This window comes from Balaenoptera ricei, chromosome 4, assembly GCF_028023285.1.
Source record: "Balaenoptera ricei isolate mBalRic1 chromosome 4, mBalRic1.hap2, whole genome shotgun sequence".
Taxonomy (NCBI): Eukaryota; Metazoa; Chordata; class Mammalia; order Artiodactyla; family Balaenopteridae; genus Balaenoptera; species Balaenoptera ricei.
The window spans coordinates 22294677-22313477 of record NC_082642.1 but is presented as its reverse complement, the minus strand read 5'-3'; the positions used below and the strand labels follow the sequence as shown (position 1 = coordinate 22313477).

General features: G+C 53.8%; 1 protein-coding gene across 1 annotated transcript in view; it reads left to right on the top strand.

The window, feature by feature from the left end:
• The window catches only part of EPHB1 (EPH receptor B1), a 420917-nt gene that overhangs the window by 115426 nt on the left and 286690 nt on the right, over window positions 1-18801 (top strand). The window contains exon 2 of the mRNA XM_059920279.1: window positions 15852-15916. Within this exon, the coding sequence (XP_059776262.1) occupies window positions 15852-15916 (65 nt within the window). The remainder of the gene's footprint in view (window positions 1-15851; window positions 15917-18801) is intronic.

Below are 18801 nucleotides of genomic sequence, written 5' to 3'. Positions count from 1 at the left end.
ACCCCTTGAGAGGTGCTGAATAGAGAGCAGTGCCCGGATTTGGACCCACTCCCTGACCTCATTTGGATAGTCAGGAAGTGGAGTGGGCAGATGAAGTCTGGACTGGTCATCGGGCCCAAGCTGGAGGGCAGGGAACAGAGCTCCAGATCCCGAGCCACTGAACTTAATCTTTTCTCAGTTCGGAAGGAGGAGAAATGCAGGCCTGATTTTTCTAGAAGTCTGTTCTTTTGGCTAGAAAACCACAATGGAGAGTCTTGAGGCTCCAGCCCCTCAAGGAAACTTTTGCCCCACCCCAGCGGGGAGAATGCAAGGCCAAGTCCACGAACGACCCTTCCCATGAGCTTCTAGCCCCTAAGAGGAGGAGGAGATTTCCAGGGACCCCGACTGCCTGTTGTTAGAGACCAGGAGCTGTGTTTCTGCTTCCTCTCACACAAGAGCCTCTGATAGAGAACCTGTTCTCATCACACCCGACCCTCCACCCCACCACATCCCTGCAGCTCTCTGAGGCCCGGCCACAGTCCCCCTCATCCTCTCGGGAAGCCTGCCTGACGGCCCAGCCCTTGCTCTCCTCCTGCCCCTGAGGATGTAGGCCACCCCTCACTGGCACTCCAGCTCTGTAGGGCCTGAGTTCTGGGCTGCTCCTCTGGTGGTTCCCTGGCCGCAGTGGCTTGTAGGCTGTGTGAGTGATGTCAGTCTCCTCCGTGGATCCTCTCTGCCTCGGCTGTGGCCACAGATAGGGAACCCACTGATGTGGCCAGCCCTGCTATGTGAATCAGGCCCCAGGTTCAAAGGCTGAAGGCTGCAAGGCGGAGGCCCCATCACTCCTCCTCCAGGAGCCTCCCTGATGGTTGAAGCCACCCAGTCGATCCCATGCCTCACCTTGTACCCTCAGGGCAGCCTCAGTCACTCTCTGCCTTTCGTCCTTTCCCCTGTTCTGTGGGGTGGATTTTGAACTGCTTGTGATGGCCTGTCTGTCCTGGCTCTGATCCTGCCCTCCTGTACCCCATGACCGCTGTCATCTGCATGGTGGTAGAGGGAGCAAACAGGCCGCCCGTAGCAGAGCCCATGAGAGGAACCTGCCGGGGGAACGGCTCCCTCCTGTCTGCGGGGTCATAGTTCTGGTCTCCTCTAGCTGAGCGGTTGTGGTGGCCAATGGGGTGATGCCCAAGGCCCCTCCAGGGATGCTCTTGTAACTCCACGGGTGCCTCCTGCCCCCAGGGATGGCCCTTTTGCCATTGTGCCTCTCCTTGTCAGGGCAAGGCTGTCCTGCCCTGCCTGTCATTCCTGCTCCTGGGAACGCTCCATCATCACCAAGACACCCGGAGAGCGCCCCGGGGAGACTTCTATTTGTGTTCCCCAATCAGTAGCATTGACTGGCTCCTGGCATCCTGCGTTTCCTAAGACCCCAGACAATCTCGATGCCATTAGTGTCCTCCCCAAGCCTTGCAGACACCTGCCATGCATGCCTTTGTGCAGAAATGTCTCCAGAGATATTGAGGCCCCAAGCAAAGCTCCCTTGTTAGCCTTAGGGGGGGTCCTGCTGGGTTTCCCCAGCTGAGGGCTGGCAGGCCGGGTGGCCGCACAGTCCTGCTTCCCTCCCGCTCTGGCCGGGAGTACCTCACCCGCCCTCTGCCACAGAAAGGGAGGGCAGGGGGACGTCTGGTGCCTAAAAGCCCCCAGGGCAGGAACCGTCACACTCCCAGAGCTGTCAGGCTTTGGGGACTGGATAAATGTCACATCACAACCCAGAAGCCACCCATCCACACCAAGCCTTAGGACAGCACCCTCAGCCACAGAGGAGACATTTTATGCAATAGTTGCCACTTAACAAGCAGCTAAAGTGAGACGTGGAGAAGGGAGGCTGTCTCCACATAAGCTTATCAGAGGGAATAGACCAGGAGACAGCGGACCTGGGGAGTAGGCCTGGCTCTGCCATCAGCATGTGATGTGAGCCTGGACCCTCTCCGCCCGGTCTCCTTGGGTGGACAAGGATGGGGTGGCTGACGGATCACTCTGGGCCTTTCTGGATGGCGCCTGGCTCTCTGGAGAGAGGAGGGGGGGCTGGGCATTAAGGCTGGAGGCCAGGGGAGCGGTGCCATGAGACAGCAGCAGCCTCCGCAGGGCCGTGCCGAGGATTGCACGCCCCTGGAAGGAGATGTCCATGCATCTGGTGGGAGGTGCGCTGTGGAGCGGCCCCAAGGGGTCGTTTCAGCTCTGGTGGCCCCTTGGGACTCAGCAGCCCCAGTCTGGTCCAGGATGTGTCCACGAGAAGGCCAGGGCCTGCCTGCGAGCCCCCACTCCTTCCTGCTCTGGCTGGTTGCCCCGCCCCTTCGCACATCCCCAAGCCCCTACCACAGCCCTCCCCCGCGGGCCCCTGGCTTTGTGGCTGCTGCTGGTGCCTGCAGGGGCCCTAGGCGCAGAGACATCTGAGAGTCACTGTGCCACAGATCAATCCAGGATGAGGGCGCAGGAGGGCCTGGCGGGGGTGGGGGGGTGGTGGGCAGACGGCAGTGTGCTTCTTCTGATTAACGAGCCCGGGTGGCCATCCATCGCCGGCCTTCATTAGGGCTGCAGAGAGTCATTTTGCATGGACGTGCGGCCTCTCCTCCCCGCTGTTCTCCAGGGTGATTGATGCCCCTTGGGTGCCGGCATCCCTCGGAAAGTGAGAGGCCCTCTCTCCTCGCGCCCATGAGGAGGAGAGCAGCGGGCTTATTGTGCATTATTCTTACCTGTGTGCCATTGGCGCCAACTCACGGGTCTGTCAGAGTGGCCGGGGCAAAAGGATTTAATCTCCCTTAGAATTCATGGCGCTGGGAGACTGGAAAATGCCAGACTCCTCAATCTTAATGGGTCTTTGACTCTCCCCACAAAAATGCAAGTAGGTGGAGCATGGAGCAGTGTGGTCCCGGCCAGGCCGGCTTCATCAGCGTGCCGGGGCGATGATTTAAAGGGTGTCCCTGGACCAGAGCACTCCTATGCGGTTCTCTTTTCTCTCCTTGCTGCTGGATGGTGTTGGGGAAGAAGCTGAGTCAGGAGGAGGTGAGGCCTTCGGGCAAAAGCTCTGCTGCAGGTCTGGTTAAGGGCGCCCCTGATGCCTGATGGCCTGGGCGTAGCCGGTGCTGCTGGAGGTCATGCCTGGGCTGGAGAGCAGCCTCAGAAGCCCGCCTTGCCTGTGCCCACCAACACGATCTGGCCGGTTTGGCTTCTGCCTTCAGGTGTTCGATGCTGGAGAGGACCGGAGATCCCCAGCCGGGAGTGGTGAGACCCACTTTTCTTCTTGGCTCTCTGGCTGTGCGGTACTTTCAGACATAAGAGGGGTGCACATGGATTTGAGAGAGTGTCTGGTCATCTTGAAGGATCAGGGAATACAGGTTTCAGAATGGGAAAGGGAGCTGAGATAGGAGGAAAAGAAGGCAGACGAAGGAATCAGGCAGAAGAAGGACTGGCTGTTTGGCATTTTGGGCCTAAAATGAAGGCTTTCAGTCTCTCCTTTTCCTCGCTGCTGTGTTTAGTCTCGCTTGCTCAGGGCTTCTCCTTTGTTGGAGAACAGCTATCAGTCCTTGCACCCCAGGCCCCCTTCTCCATCAGGGAACCATATGGAGGCGGCAAGCCGTGCAGGTGAGTGCAGGGGCCTGAGGGGGTGGGCAGGGCCCAGCATGAGACCTGTCTCCTGAGGACGGGGCCCAGCACGGAGCTTGCACTTCCAGCTGGGCAGGAGCACTATGGAAATTCTTTCACTGCGAAAGGTGAACCCATCAGGCCTGATACATCAGGACGATGAGGGGCACATCATCTGGGAGGTGACAGGACAGGCACTGTGGTCACCCTGCCTTTGTTCTGAAGGGCCATCCCTGATCTTGGCCCCTTGGGAAAGCTCAAAGAGTAGTTGAGCTGCTTGCTGATCTCTTCCCAGAGTTCTCTGGATGCAAGGAGAGACTCTTGCCTTCAGTTCTTGGTGACCTCCCAAGAGGGAACACTCTCTGGTGGCACATATGACAGTAGGTGGGCAAGGAAACCACTGCCTAGCACCATCATTCTCAAACCAGTGATTCTTCAACCATAGTTTTGAAGAATGAAGCCACGAAGCAGCTGACTGAGGGGACCCACGCTCTCTGTAGCCAGGGCTGCTGGAGCCCACTGCTTCACCAACAGGACAGGGAGTGGGGCGTGTGTGATGTATAAATCCACTACTCCCTCCCACCCGCGCTCCACAGGCCATGGTGGGTCCCTCTACCAGTCCAGGGCCCTTACACAGACATTCATCTTCATTCATTCATTCTTCATTAATCCAGAATGTTTCTGTGTCCAGCCCAGGAGAGGGGCTGTGGCCCCCCAAGCCTGGCTGCTGGAGGCTGCAGACCACCAGCTGCCCCCTGGCTGCAGAGCCCACGCCCCACCTTGGGATGGGGAGCTGTGTGCAGAGGAGGGCAGTGTCGGGGGCACTGGGTCTGGAGTGTGGCCCGTTCATGCAGAGCAGAACCATGGCCGGAGCCCACACACGCCAGCCTTGCGAGCTCTGCACGAACACCAGGGCGCTGGGAGGAGCACTGAACCCAGGAAAGGCCCGGTGCTGCTCTCCGGGCCTCAGGGTGTATGTGGAGGCGGGGGAGCCACCTGGCTATTTGGGGTCCTTATTGTCAGCCGTCCCTATAGGCCCGGATGGGGCCCTGGTCTTCAGGGGCAGCCTGCAGGAGAGGCATTTGGTGCACTCTTGCCGAGGCTGCGGCCCCGTGCCAGGTCCCCCATGCCAGGGGTCCACGGGGTGAAGCAGGCTGCAACAAGGGTCTCTTGGTGGCTGGGTGGGGGGCCTGAGGAGAAATTAGAGTGTGGCTGGAGGGCCGAGGCTTTTCAATCAACCAAGGCTGCCAGGGTGGGCCGGGGTGAGGGGGGACCAAAACCCACCCTTCAGGATGGGCCTCAGGGTCCGAGACCCAGTAGCTGGCCCATCTCATAGGGCACAGCTAGGGACCTTAGGCCTGTGAGAGAGTCCACTGCCCACACCAGGACCAGACACGGGGCATGACAATGCCTGCTGCTAGCGGACCAACTTTTGCTTGTCAAGCACTTGTGCAGTAAGTGTCTGGTGACACTTACTTCCTTGGCTCCGCCGACTGCCTTGTGACGTATGCATTATTACCCTCATTTAATGAGGATGGCTGAGCATGAGGTTTAGGGATCTAGGTGACTTGCTCAAGGTCATACAGCTGGATAGCGTGGGGCTGGGGCTCACACCCAGGTCGTTCTGATCCGAGCTCAGTGCGGTCAGGACAGGCCAGGCTGGCGGGTGGTTGCCTCCCGTGTGCGACGCGGGGAGGGCACCGGAGACGAGGTGCTGCCGACCGGGGGCTACGGACCGAGGCCCTGTGTATCCCCAGGGACCTGGAGAAACAGCTGACGCAGTCCAAAGAGGTGATGGGCGGAGATGAACGAGGGGACTGTTTGCAAAGGTTTGCACAGAGTTAAAGAAAGGCGACAAGGATGGCAAAACACTTAGGGACTCGCGGCAGTGGGGAGCTTTTACCACCCTAGGCCTGAAGGCTGAGTGGAGGGGCCCTGTGAGCAGGATCAGGCAGTAGGAGAGGACCACCACCCGCTGCAGCTCGGCAGGGGGCAGCTGGGGATACTCCCCCCCCCCCCCGAAGCCTTTCCCTCCCACCCGCCCCAGACTCCATGGCAGGGGGCCCAGTCCATGTGTCTATGAAGGTCTGCCTCCAGGTAAGGAATCGGGGGTGGGTGAGTGGACCTGGAGCAGCTAATGAAGACCTCCCATCGCCTGCTAGAATGGGCTCTTTGAAGGAGGCACCTGGCCTTCTTTGTGTCTGTGTCTCCTAAGCTCCCAGCTCAAGGCTGAGTATTTGCTGGAGGAAACCCGACAGCGGTATTTCCTGGCATCCTACCCTCCTGTTATGGGTTCACTGGTGTCCCCTCAGAAAAAAGATATACTGAGGCCCTAACCCCCAGTGCCTTACAATATGACCTTATTTGGAAATAGGGTCATTGTGGATATCATTAGTTAAGATGAGGTCATACTGAAGCAGGGTGGGCCCCTAACCCAATAGGACTGATGTCTTATAAGATGGCCATGTGAAGACAGAGACACACGGGGGACATCCTGTGACCCTGAAGGCACAGATTGTAATGATGCAGCTGCAAGGCAAGGAATGCCAAAGATCGCCATTAAGACCCCAGAAACTAGAAGAGGCAAGGAAGGCTTCTCCCCTGTAGTTTTCAGAGGGACCATGGCCCTGCCGACACCCTGATTTTGGACTCTTAGCCTCCAGAGCTGTGAGACAAAACATTTCTGTTTTCGAAGCCACCCAAATTGTGTACTTTTGCTATAGCAGCGCTAGGAAACTAATACATCTCCTAAAGCAATTTTTATATTTTATTAGTGAAAAGCATTTGCAGGGGACAGGTATATGCACTGCTAAGTCACCAAAAGACCAAGCCAGACCTGGGGATTCAGGAGGCAGAGGGGTCCACCCAGGCTCCAGAGGTTCATTTTGGTTTCTTGCCATGTTTCTTAGAGATCACCCTAGGGACTGGGAGCCAGAAGTGACCCGCTGAGGCCAGAGAGGACAGGGACCCTCGCAAGGCAGGCACCAAGTTTGAGCTGGGCTGGGCAGAGAAGGCAGCAGCCCTTCTGAGGCTTGTCCCCAGCCCTTTCCAGCTCCCCAGCTGAACAGACCATGTCACGTCTCCATGCTGTGGTCTGCTCCCCGGGAGCCTCGATTGGCAGAGCCCTGGGAGGGAGAGAAAGCAGAGCTGTGAGTCTGGGCCTTCCAACCTTGTTCATGGGCTCTGCCATGTGGGAACCAGAGCCCTGCCGGCTCCTGGAAGCATATTTCTATGCTATGACCCATCTACGCTGTGGCTTCTTTCTATTTATGATAATTAACTGCACCTTGGAAAATAAAAGCAACAGAAGGAAAAGGGTGTGGTGGGGAAGACTGGGCTGATCTGTGTTCTTTAAAAGAGCAAATTTCACAGTTTGTATTTATAATTTAAGTGCCTGTTCCTACTCATTCAATCAGTCAGTCATTCAGCAGATGGGCTGGACTGGCTCATTCGTTTACTCAGGCTTGTTTCTCTTCCTTGCTGGCCACTATTACACATGAGTCAATGGAGACTTATGTAATAACAGCTTCTCTTGACCTAGCATTTTACACTTGGCAGAGACAGTAAATAAATGTTATTCCAATGAGCGTTCTTAAGAATATACAGAACATCTTTCTGGGTCTGGTCTCCCTGGCTCGTGGATGCAGGAGAGATGCCTCTCTCCGTGAAAATCAGACTTTGATGCTCAGAGGTGACTTGATTTGCTGTCAGTCCGGTAGCTGGGACTTGAACCCAGGTCTCCAGAGCTGATGGAGCATTTCTGCTGTGTGAGACATCTGATCAAACTCTGGGGGATATAAGTCACAGCTCTACCTTCTCAAGGTACTTACAAAGTACTTGGGGAGGAAAGATGCAAACCAGATTTCAGGTAGAGAAGAGGAAGAAGCCATTCCAGGCAGGAGGACCTGCCTGAGCGCAAGTGCAGGGATGGGAGGTGATGGGTCTCCTCTGGGAAACTGAAGATCAATTTGGAAAAGACGGGCTTGGAACAGAAGGTTCATGGAGGCCAGAAGTTTGTGGCATATCTTGGAATAGTGGAGAGATTTTGAAAATCATAAAGTAGGGGAGTGAGGTGGGATGAAAGAGGTATTTTTAGAAGGTGGGTCAAATTTCTATTTCTGAACACGTGTCTTCTAAAACAGCACAGTAGTAGTAAGGATGTAAGTAATAGTAAACCCTACATCCCTGACCCATCAGCCCTTGTACTTTGCTTTCTGGTCTTTGTACTCATGGTGCCATTTTACTCCACTGAAGCACTGTTTCCAGAGTTGCATCTGTGGTGCAGACACAGCTCTGTTTCCTGCTCTGTGTTTAATTGCCGGCATCCTGATGCAGTGACATTATCCTCGTAACACTCCAGGAGCATGAATATGAGCGTGCCATCCTTCACTTCCTTCCCCTGTGCTGCTTCTAGTGTTCTCATATTCTAAATAATGCTGTAATGAACATCTTCACGAAATGGAACCGTTTGTTTTCTTTTCCTTTGGAATTATTTCCTTTGGACTAATTCTTGGGGGTGACATCACTGGGTGATCAGAGGACCTGAGATTCTCTAAGCCCTTGCTTAGTGTGGCCATATTGCCTTTGAACCATTTACATTGACAGCAAGAGCTGAACTGGGCAGCTGTGTGGAGAATGGTGCAGCTGGGGGCTTCTGCTGAGACACCAGCTAGGAGGTGCTTGCTGTGGTCCCACTGTGCAGGGCTGATGCCCTAGACTCAGATACGTTGCCAAGACTAGAAAGGAATACACAGTGAAGAAGATGCAAGAGTCACTGTGGCATAGTGAGTGATTTGATGATGGACTGAGGGAGAACAAGGAATCAAAGCTAAATGCCTCTGAGGTTTCACACATGGGCTCCAGGGAAGGGCAGTGGGAAAGCGTGGAGGGGGGCAAGTGTGAAGAAGCTTTGAGTGGGTGGACACATGGGATGGGATGGGATGTGAAAGTCTTGCTTGGAATACTTTATCACTTCAGTCTTTCATAGCTGTGCAGGGCCCAGGGCCCAATTGTGCCAGAACATGAGCCCCCGAGGCTAGCTGGTGCCCTTCACAGTTCACACTCAACCAGAATCATCCCCAGACCCAGAGCCAGCAAGGCTCTCCCTCCTCTGGTCCAGGGAGGTGATTTGAGGCCTATTCAGAAGGATGGGGATGAGATTACAGGGAGGGTGGCCTGAACTGGCAGTAGGAGGTCTGGGCAGGTGTGAAGTTGGGGCTTAGCAGCTATTGGTTCTGAGACCCTGTGTCAGGGACTGAAGATTGCGGGGGCAGCAGACCACCTGAGGACTCTGTGCCCAGTGAGCGGGGCGTGTGAAGACAGGACACAGCCCCAGGGAACGTCTGGGGAAAGAGCCCCACGAGGCCTCCGCAGCAAGGCTGGGCTGGAGTCCTTGGCAGGCTGTGGTGATGGATGGAGCAGGGCCAGGAGTGGGGGCCGCTGAGGAGCCTGGGGTGGTGGCTGGAGGATGTGAGCTCCAGGAAGTGCTCAGGTTCTCTGTGATGAGTGCAGGTCTGGAGGGCAGCACGGGGATCCCTTGGAAAGGCTGAGTGCCACACCGTGGTCAGGGCTGCTCAGCGCATCGTGGGTACCGGCGCGCTCTGGATTTGGGGTGGGGGAGACTACTTACTACGTGTCCTATCCCTGCAAGTATGGGCTCAATCCTGGGACGGGAGTGTGCATGTGTGCGTGTGTGTGTGTGTGTGTGTGTGTGTGTGTACGTGCGTGTAAAGGGGGCAGTCCCTGTGCTCCCGTCAGCTGGGGGCTGGGGAAGGAAGGAGGAAGTGCCGGCTGTGCGCCAGGCTCCATACACCTGTCATTTTATTCAGTCTTCACAACCGTCCCTGGGATCACTCTTCCTGCCATTCACCAGGGCTGTAATTGCAGGTTTGGCTGCGTGCTTATTGGATTAATTTCTGTTTTCCCACTTGCCTGCAAGCTCCCTGAGGGCTGGGGTGTCTGTCTTTCTCTGCTTTGTCTCTGGCGCCCGCACAGTGCCCACCTTGCCTGTGGGAGTGACTTGGACGACCTTTGTTGAATGGGTACCAGCACCCCTTTATGCCATTGCGTTTCAGCCCTCTTCCAATGATCCTGACTGCACTGTGAAGGCCGAGGGAGAGGGTGGGCTGCAGGGGGCTGACCCCCAACTTCTGGCATTTACCTGATAGGACCTGGACTCATGAAGCAACTCTGTGCTGTGGCTCCTGGGCTTCAGGAGCTCTGTGGGCCACGGAGGGCTGCACAGGGCAGTGACGGGGCAGCTGCGCTGGTCCTTCCCTGCTTGGAAGGTCCATGGATTTGCCTTATCAAATACACATGAGGCACTGCTCAGAGAAGGCCTGGAAGCCCCCATTCCATCTGTGTATGTTGTTGTATATTGTTACCACCATGGAAGGACGTTGTAAATATTTTCAGCTGAATGTCTGATTAATGTCTCTCCAAAAAGAGTGGCAGAACTTTAAGGAGAGGGTTTATTTAGCTCTCTTTCACCATGATGGACATCTAATTCATCCCAAATGTCAATACATCCCCACGTGCCAATCCAGACAGAAACAGGAACCGTCTGAGAGTCGGGCGGCAGCTGCCTCTTCCCCCTAGCAGGGGGCTCAGACCTGCCCCCTCCACCTGGACCCTCGGGCGGCAGCCCCGTGTGGTTGGTTTCCATACTGAAACCCCTGTAGGGAAATTGTTCCCTGGGAAAATGGGGTCTCTCTGTCAGGCTGCTCGTGTGCCCCAGCCTTTTCGGCTTCTTGCCAGTCCGGCCGGCTCTTGCCAAAGACCTCCTTCTGTCTCCCCATGGGGCCTCCCCTCCCCTCTGGCTCAGTCTTCCTCACCCCCGCCCCTTAGGTTTGGGACGGCTCCCACTTCTTTCCAATTGACCTGTCTCTGCTCCCTCCTGGTTGCTCTGGCAGTCACTCTGCCATCTCTGTCCCAGGCGCCAGGTGGACCTCTCCATTCTTGCCTCCCACCATGGCCCACCCTTATCCAGGAGACCACAGCATTGCCTTTGCCCATACACAGTGTGAGTCTCCCTTTTGGGACGGGTCCACTGACTCCCCACGTGGAGAAGAATTGTGTCCATTCTCTTGAGTTTCTCAGTCTTCTTCTCATGGCCTCAGCCAGAATAGGATGTCTAGTGGAAATTTGTTTCTTATCTCTCCCTGAACTGGACCATGAGTCCCTCCACGGGATCCACTGTGATTCACTGCTGTATCCTCCACATGTTACTCCTTGGTCTTTACAAGGAAGGAGGTAGATGAGATATCAGTAGATATCCATGATCGTTGATTCTTCCGGATACCTTATACGTATTTTACAGATAACGATCGTTAGATTCTTTTCATAGCTAAGAAACAGAAGCTTGGAGTGATTAAGTTATAACAATAAAAGCATCTGTTTTGTGGTGCTTTGTGTCATGCAGTCCATCCATGGTCCTGAGCACTAACTAGCCCTAGCCCCATTCTGCAGATGAGGATGGAGGGAGGGGGAGAGAGAGATGGCCACTCAGTGGTGGAAGTGGAACCCGGACCCTGTCTGTCTGCCCACACCAGCGCCCTCTCTGCCTTCTGTGTGCCCTCCCCAGCTTTCCTCCCGTGGGCAGTGAGCACGCGCTCCCAGAGAGCAGAGGCTGGCGGCGGGTAGGAGTCCCAGAGTCATGTCCCCTGAAGGCATTGGATCTGACAGCAACACGTGCATCTCCAGCTGGTTTGGTCCCCATGCCACTGTTTGAGAGTAGAAGTGATGGTAAATATTTAATTGTGCTTCCACCATAACTTTCTGCCAGAACTCTCAATATGCTTTATAAATGCAAATGAGTACTCTCTTCTTCTCCAGGGAGATGTAAACCTCCTCAAATCACTTTAATTCAGCCCCCACCAGAGTGTAATGCCATAATCAGAAGCGCTCTGTGCCAGAAAAGAAACTGCCCTTAATCATATCGAGTGGATGGTTTACGGTTTTGTGGTCTTTTGTCTCCACGCGGGCAGTATGCAGAGAAATGGATTCCTCTTGCTGCAACTTCTGTCCAAGAGGGTGGATGGAAAACATTATTTAGAAACAGATTCAATTACAGCCCTTGAGCAGGTAACTATGAATATAATGAACTCTTAGACTGTATTCCTGGGGTTAACAGAACAAACCAGTCCTTGGAAGATTGAGGAGTGAAGGCTGATTCTTACTTTTGATTCTGGACTCTAGTTTCCTCCCTGCCCGTGTCCTCCACCTGTTTACTGCACTTCAACATGATCCTGAGTTTGGGGAGTGCCATGATATACATTATTATCGCATTATGCCTTATTCTGGGGGCTTTTGTGGCTTCTTGGCTTTATGAGCAAGGACCTCCATTCCAGGGCCACAGCAGAGCCACTGGACACCCAGGTCTGCCTGGTGGGCAGCAAGCTGAGATTTGGGGCTGTCGGCATCAGGATGGGAGGCTGCGTGACCCAGCTGGAGGCACTGCACCTTTCTGTGCCCTGGTCCCCAACCCTGCCAAATGGGTTCAGTGACTCCTGCTTCAGGCCCACCTGGCGAAGGCATTTTAATCATGGAGATGAATTTCTCCAGGGCATCATGGAGTGCCTTCTGAGAAGTGTATTATGTAAATCTGGCGTGTCATTATGATCATTATTAGTGCTGTGAAGTGGAGAGAGGGAGGGCTGCTCCATGCGGGGATCGGCCTCCCCAGCTGTTGGAAGAATCGGAGGAGAGAACAAACTGGAGAAGTCTGTTCCAGTGCTTCCCTTCCTTCAGATATGCACGGGGCATGACTCTCAATCCAATTCCAAACTCAAATGGGCAAGAAAATCCAGCTCACTTTATTTGCTTTACTCCCCTCTGTTTGCAGTGTGAGCCCCCCTTCCACTGGGGTGGCAGAAAAGCTGTCTAGGTTGCAGGCGGGCTGTATAGCGTCAGGTTGTGAGGGAGGTGCCTCACTGACCTGTTAGCGCCCGTCCACCCTGGCATGCATTGAGATACCCTGGACCCCATCTGACCCTTGTGTATAGTCCATGCAGGTCACCACTGGGTGGTTCTGGTTTCCCTTCATTAGACCCGTTCTGGCTCAAAGGCTTCCCCTGCTCCGTCTGTGCCATGTCAGCCTGATGGGGTCACTCCAGGCTGGAATGCTGGGTGTCCAAGGCCCTGTCGCCTGGACAGACTTCCGCTATCCCTTTTCTGGGATTGAGCACTTGGAGACGAGAGTGTAGGGGACCCTTTTGCTCAACAGAGCTCCTCATTTATCACTCTATTTTCACCCCTTCAGTCCTGCCCATAGGGTGGGTTTCTTCCCAAACCTTTGGTTTATGCCAGGAGTCCTTCTATTTTCCAGGGGGCCCAACCAAGATTCTGCCCTCTGCCTTCATACTTCCCATCTCCTGCCTGAAGCACTGAGCAGTGAATGAATGTTCACAGCGGGAAGGATGTTCAGGAGAAAAGGAAACAGAAGAGGGAGAAACCAAAACAACACGTCATGTCTATTTCCTGTGCCTGTGTTTGTTGAGCACCTGTGCAGCTAGGGCGTGCTGTGCCTGGTCCTTTGATACATGCCCTGGGAAATTCAAGTGCATAAGACACCTCCACTAGCCTAAACCGCCCCATTGTGTGATTTTAAAAGGTGCCCCTCTGGAACACTGGATACCCATATGAAAAGAAAAAAAATTGTATATTTGACTCAGAGCTCCCACCTTATGCAAAAATTAACTCAAAATAGATCATAGACCTAAGTAGGAGAAAAATCTTTGTGGTCTTGGGTTAGGCAAAGATTTCTTAGATATGACACCAAACCATAAAAGAAAAAATTGAAAAATTAGACTTCTCCAAAATTTAAAACTTCTGCTTTTTTTTTTTTTTTTAATTTTACTTTTATTTATTTATTTATTTTTGGCTGTGTTGGGTCTTCGTTTCTGTGCGAGGGCTTTCTCTAGTTGCGGCAAGTGGGGGCCACTCTTCATCGTGGTGCTCGGGCCTTTCACTGTCGTGGCCTCTCTTGTTGCAGGGCACAGGCTCCTGACGTGCAGGATCAGTAGTTGTGGCTCACGGGCCCATTTGCTCTGCGGCATGTGGGATCCTCCCAGACCAGGGCTCGAACCCATGTCCTCTGCATTGGTAGGCAGATTCTCAACCACTGTGCCACCAGGGAAGCCCAAACTTCTCCTTTTTGAAAGGCGCTGTTAAAGGGATGAAAAGATAAGCCATAGAGTGGGAGAAAATATTTGCAGAGCGTACGTCTGATAAAGGACTTGTATCCAGAAGATATAAAGAAGTTACCAGGAATTCCCTGGTGGTCCAGTGGTTAAGAATCTGCCTTCCAATGCAAGTGACGCGGGTTCGATCCTTGGCCGGGGAACTAAGATCCCACATGCCGTGGGGCAACTAAGACCGCGAGCCACAACTACTGAGCCCGTGTGCTCTGGAGCCCGTGCACCACAGCAAAGAGCCCGCCTGCTGCAGTGAAAGATCCTGCATGCTGCAACGACCCGTGTGCCACAACTAAGACCCGACATAGCCAAATAAATTAAAAAAAAAAAACGTTACCAAACTCAACAACAAGGAAACAAGCAACCCAATTTAAAAATGGAAAGATTAAACAGATGCTTCACTAAGAAAGATACAGATGACAAAAAATCATGTGAGAAGCTGCTTAACATCATTCTTTATTAAGGAAATGAAAATTAAAACCACAATGAGATACCACTGCACTTCTGTTAAAATGGCCAAAATTAAAAATGACTGACCCTGCCAAGTGTTGGTGAGGATGTGGAGGAACTGGAACTCTCATGTAATAGCCCCAAACTGGAAATGACAGGTGAATGGTAGACAAAATGCAGTCTCTCCATACAATGGAATATTACTCGGTGATAAAAAGGAATGAACTATTGTTACACACAAACGTGATGAATCTTAAAAACAACTGTGTTGAGTGAAAGAAGCCAGATTAGGAAAACAGTGTATACTATATGATTCCATTGATGTAAAATTCTAGAAAATGCCAGTTAACCTATAGTGACAGAAAGCAGGTCAGTCATTGCCTGGGGACAGTGGCAGGGTGGGGCAGGGGTAGGAGGGAAGGAGGGATTACAGAGGGACAGGAAACTTCTGGGAATGACAGATATGTTTATTATCTTGATTGTGGTGATGGTTATAAATATATGTCAAAACTTACCAAATTGTGTGCTTTAATTATGCGCAGTTTATTGCATGTGATTTCTACCTCAACAAAGCTGTTAAAAAAAACAAAACGAACAAAGCAAAGGGGCTTTTGGATTTGCTGATCAGAGCTCTTATCAGCCTTTGGGGAGGAGTTTCCCTTGAGAGGTGGGGCTGACAGAAGTCAATAATAGATTGAAAAGGAAAGAAAGAAAAAAGAAAAAGCTGCCCCGTTTTCAGGACACTTTACTACTATCCTCCAGAAAACAGGTATAATAACTATCAGCTCTATGATCACTACATGGTGCCCGGTGATCTCGGCGTGTGTACTGTAGCCACCCTGGTGGCCCCTGGGAGCTCACAGCCAAGTCAGGGTGTCTGTCTTTCCCTTACTGGCCAGAGGGATTGGTGACCAGGAAGCAGGCCCTTGGGGTCTGAGATGTGCATTTATGTTCGGAGTAAGGGCTTTGCCAAAGCTGTGTGAGCCCGCAGCAGAGTCTTGGGAAAGGGGCTGGCCATGTATCTGGGCCCAGGGGCAAAGGGACCTGCAGGAGGGCTGAGTGTTGGGGCCAGAGGGGTTGAAGGGAAATCGGCCAAGAGTGTCAACACGGAGGCCTGAGGGGAGGTGGAGGAGAAGGGTGGGGAGAAAGGAGTGCAGGCAGATAAGGCTGGAGGGTGGGGAAGGAGTGGGGAGGAAGAGGGCAGAAGGAGGTGGCCGAGGAAGGTTTGAGGAAGGAATTAGGTTTGGCTACTGGGTCAACATGGCCTGGGAAGATCCTGGAGGTAGAGTGCTGTGGGAAGAAGCTGCGTCTCAGGGTTAAAGTGATGAGTAGGCAGATGACTTCACCCCACCCAGGTGGCTTGGGGTCATTCAGGTAGAGACTTAGCATCAGGACACCTGAGGTCTGCGCCTAGCTCTGCCACGAGCTGCATCCTCCTAGCAGACCTCTTCCTCCTCCGAGCCGTGGGCTTGGCAAAGGAGCCCAGGGTTCCTATCACTGACATTTACAGTCATAAGTAACTTCAAGAACATAAGGGCCACTGTCCAGTCACCCTTCTGATTCACCATTTTTTCTTTTTTTGATCTGCAGAAACTTTAATGGACACCAGGACGGCTACTGCAGAGCTGGGCTGGACCGCCAATCCCGCATCAGGGGTGAGTGTCAGACCATCCATCCTTCAATCCTGATGAGTAGTCATGGGAGCAGAGCCCGACTTGCCCCTTTGGGACGTGGAATATAGGCGTGAATGGCTGTGTCCACGGTCCATCCACAGAGAGGCAGCAGCAGGGCCTTCAGACCTGAGCTGCTCCCTGGTGTGGAGTTGCAGACCATCAGTCCTCCAGGTGACCAGGGTCTGTGTGGGACTGGGGCCAGTGGCTGCCAATAGCTGGGCCCTCAGGCCAGTGGTGATGGGGCAGACATCCGTGCCACCCATGGGGCTGCAGAAAGGCAAGGGCATGAGGAGGAGCTGGAGTTCAGAAGGGCGGAGGTTCTGTTTCATCTGACGTTTCCTTAGAGAGATGTTCTGCATTCATTTGTTCAGTGCTCATGCAGCTGGCCAGACCCTGTAGCTACAAAGATGAAACAGCCTTGAGGAGCTCATGGCCTCCTATGGGACCCAAAATGTTCATGAATGAGCTGAAATGCATCTCTCCTTTGTGGCAGTGGAGAGGTCGACAGGCAGGTGTGGGCACAGAGCTGGGAGTGAGGCACTTCAGAGGGAGACATGAAGCCTTTATAGAGAAGGTGCACGCGAGCTGGGTTTTGGAGAGGGAGTAGGAGTTCGACAGGTAGTGAATGGGGAACTGGAAAGATATTCCAAGTAGGAGGAATAGCTGGTTAAAAGGGAAGGGGTCATGAAAAGATGTAAGAGTGATAGTCTGTGTATCTGGACCAGGGCAGGGTGTGGGCAGTGCTGAGGTTGGGCTGGGGTGTGGATTGACTGGGGCACAGGGTGGGGAACTGGGACCGCTGTGCTGAGCTAGCAGTTTGGATTTATCCTATAGGTAATGGACGGATCTTGTCACGCTTGCTGACAGGATTGTAGGGAACAGTTGAGAGAAAGGCCTTTAAGAGGTTCTTTTAGCTGTCTCAGATTGGTCGGAAGCGTCAAATTAAAACGGAATACGTGGGACAGTTGGAGCAAAGCTAAGCAGGAGACATTGGCAGCGTTTGGCAATGGATGGACTGTGGAGAAGAGAGGCAGAGAGGGGAGTAGGGATGAGATTCGCATCCCTGGCTTGGGCTCGCTGCGGGGCTTAATCACGAAGGGAGAGGGCGGGAGAAGTGCGTGGACACTTCATCCCGGCAAGGGGGTGAAGCTGGCAGGGGTGGGGTGGGCTAGGTCCCCTTAGCTGCTCCACACCTCCTCTCTCCTCCCTACCTTTGGTCACCTGCAGCCCAGGGCCTCTCTGCACCCTGGGGTGCACGTCACTGCCAGTCCTAACACACCCACTTCTGCCTTAGGGACACTGGGATTCAGGGCCCGAGGCAGGTTGTGGCCTCGCCTGCACCTTCTCCCCTGGTTTCTCACTTTCACCACCTTAGGTGCAGGCATCAAGCCTTGGGGCAGGAGGGCAAAGTCTAGCATGAGCTGTGTTTCCCAAAGCAGGGGTTGGAGCAGGGGCACATCTTGCCCACTCTGATGGAGCCCAAATCCTGCTGGGAACACTGTGGGTCACTGGGGAATACTTCCCACTCCCAGTAGGGACTTTATGCAAAGCCGACGAGGTGCCAGCTCTTCAGGTGGCCTGGACATTAAGAAGTTGCCACTCTTTTACAAGTGACGTTGTTGTTTGAAGGTTTGCATGTTTTCTCACGAGGCAACGATGTGATTTATGGTTCATTTTTCCCTTGATTTTTGTACACACCACCTGTCTTCTTCAAGCTTCTCATCTCCTTTCCCAAGGAAGATCATCCTTTAGGGAAGCATTCAAAGTCAAGAGATGCCCTGTGGAGACAGCAGCTGGCTGGGTTGCTCTCTGCTTACCCTTCCCTGGTTACCAGCCACGCTCGGCGGCCTTTCCCTCATTGCTCTTCTCCCAGGGACACACAGCCAGATAGTTCTCCCGGTGCCCTGAGCAGCTTCTGAGCCCGTCTGGTTTAGGGCGAGCAGCAGGAGGGTCAGGCAGGCCCTTGGCCTGGGCGAGAGGGCGGATCAAGGACCACACTGCCACCCAAGCTCCCGCCCCGCCTCCCTCTTTTCTCGTCCTGGAGAGTTGCCTCTGATTCCGTGAACACACCGGTGACTCCCAAGTTTGTCCCTGGCCCAGCTCACATATCCAACTGCCCTATCTTTCACTGGCTGCTCAACCTGGCCCGAGCAGAATTCACCCTCCTTTCCTTCCCCCACCGGCACACGTGGGCACCGTCTTAGCACATTGTGAAGGCCAGAAACCAGAGCCGTTCTTGACTTTCCTCTCTCGTCTTCAGGCCTCAGCTCACTCGGCCCATCCTCGGGATACCTTCCCTGCATCCTCAGCCATGTTAGGTCCTCCGTCACAGGTCGTCTCAGGGCCGGGGAGCTTTACTTCACAGCACTTTTCACAGCTGCAAATTTTACATCTCTCTGTGTTAGTATTGGACCCATCTCCGCCCTTCCCCCACTTTGGCCACAGTGTGGTCTCCATGGCGGCCTGGACTCTATTCGTTCACCACTGGAAACTGGCACCTAGTTCACTACGTGTATTTCAACGTATATTTGTTGACAGTTCTTGACTTGGGCAAGTGGGTGGCTGCTGGTGTCGTTCTTGGAGATGAGGACACAGGAGGAGGCGCACGCTTGGTGGAAGGGGGCTGAGCTCCTGAAGCTGAAGTGCCCCTGGGCACCCCTGGGGAGGGGCCCATTAGCACGTGACTCCAGAGCAGTGGAATGAGAAGGCAGCCTCACGAGTGGGAGGCGAGCCCAGGGGGTGGCTGCAGTCTACCAGGGAGAGTGTCTGGAGGGGGAAGAGGTGAGAACTTGGGATGGGTGACCTGACTGAAGTGTCAAATAGAGAAAGAGGAACCTGAAACGGGCATGAGAAGGAGTGGTCTGGGA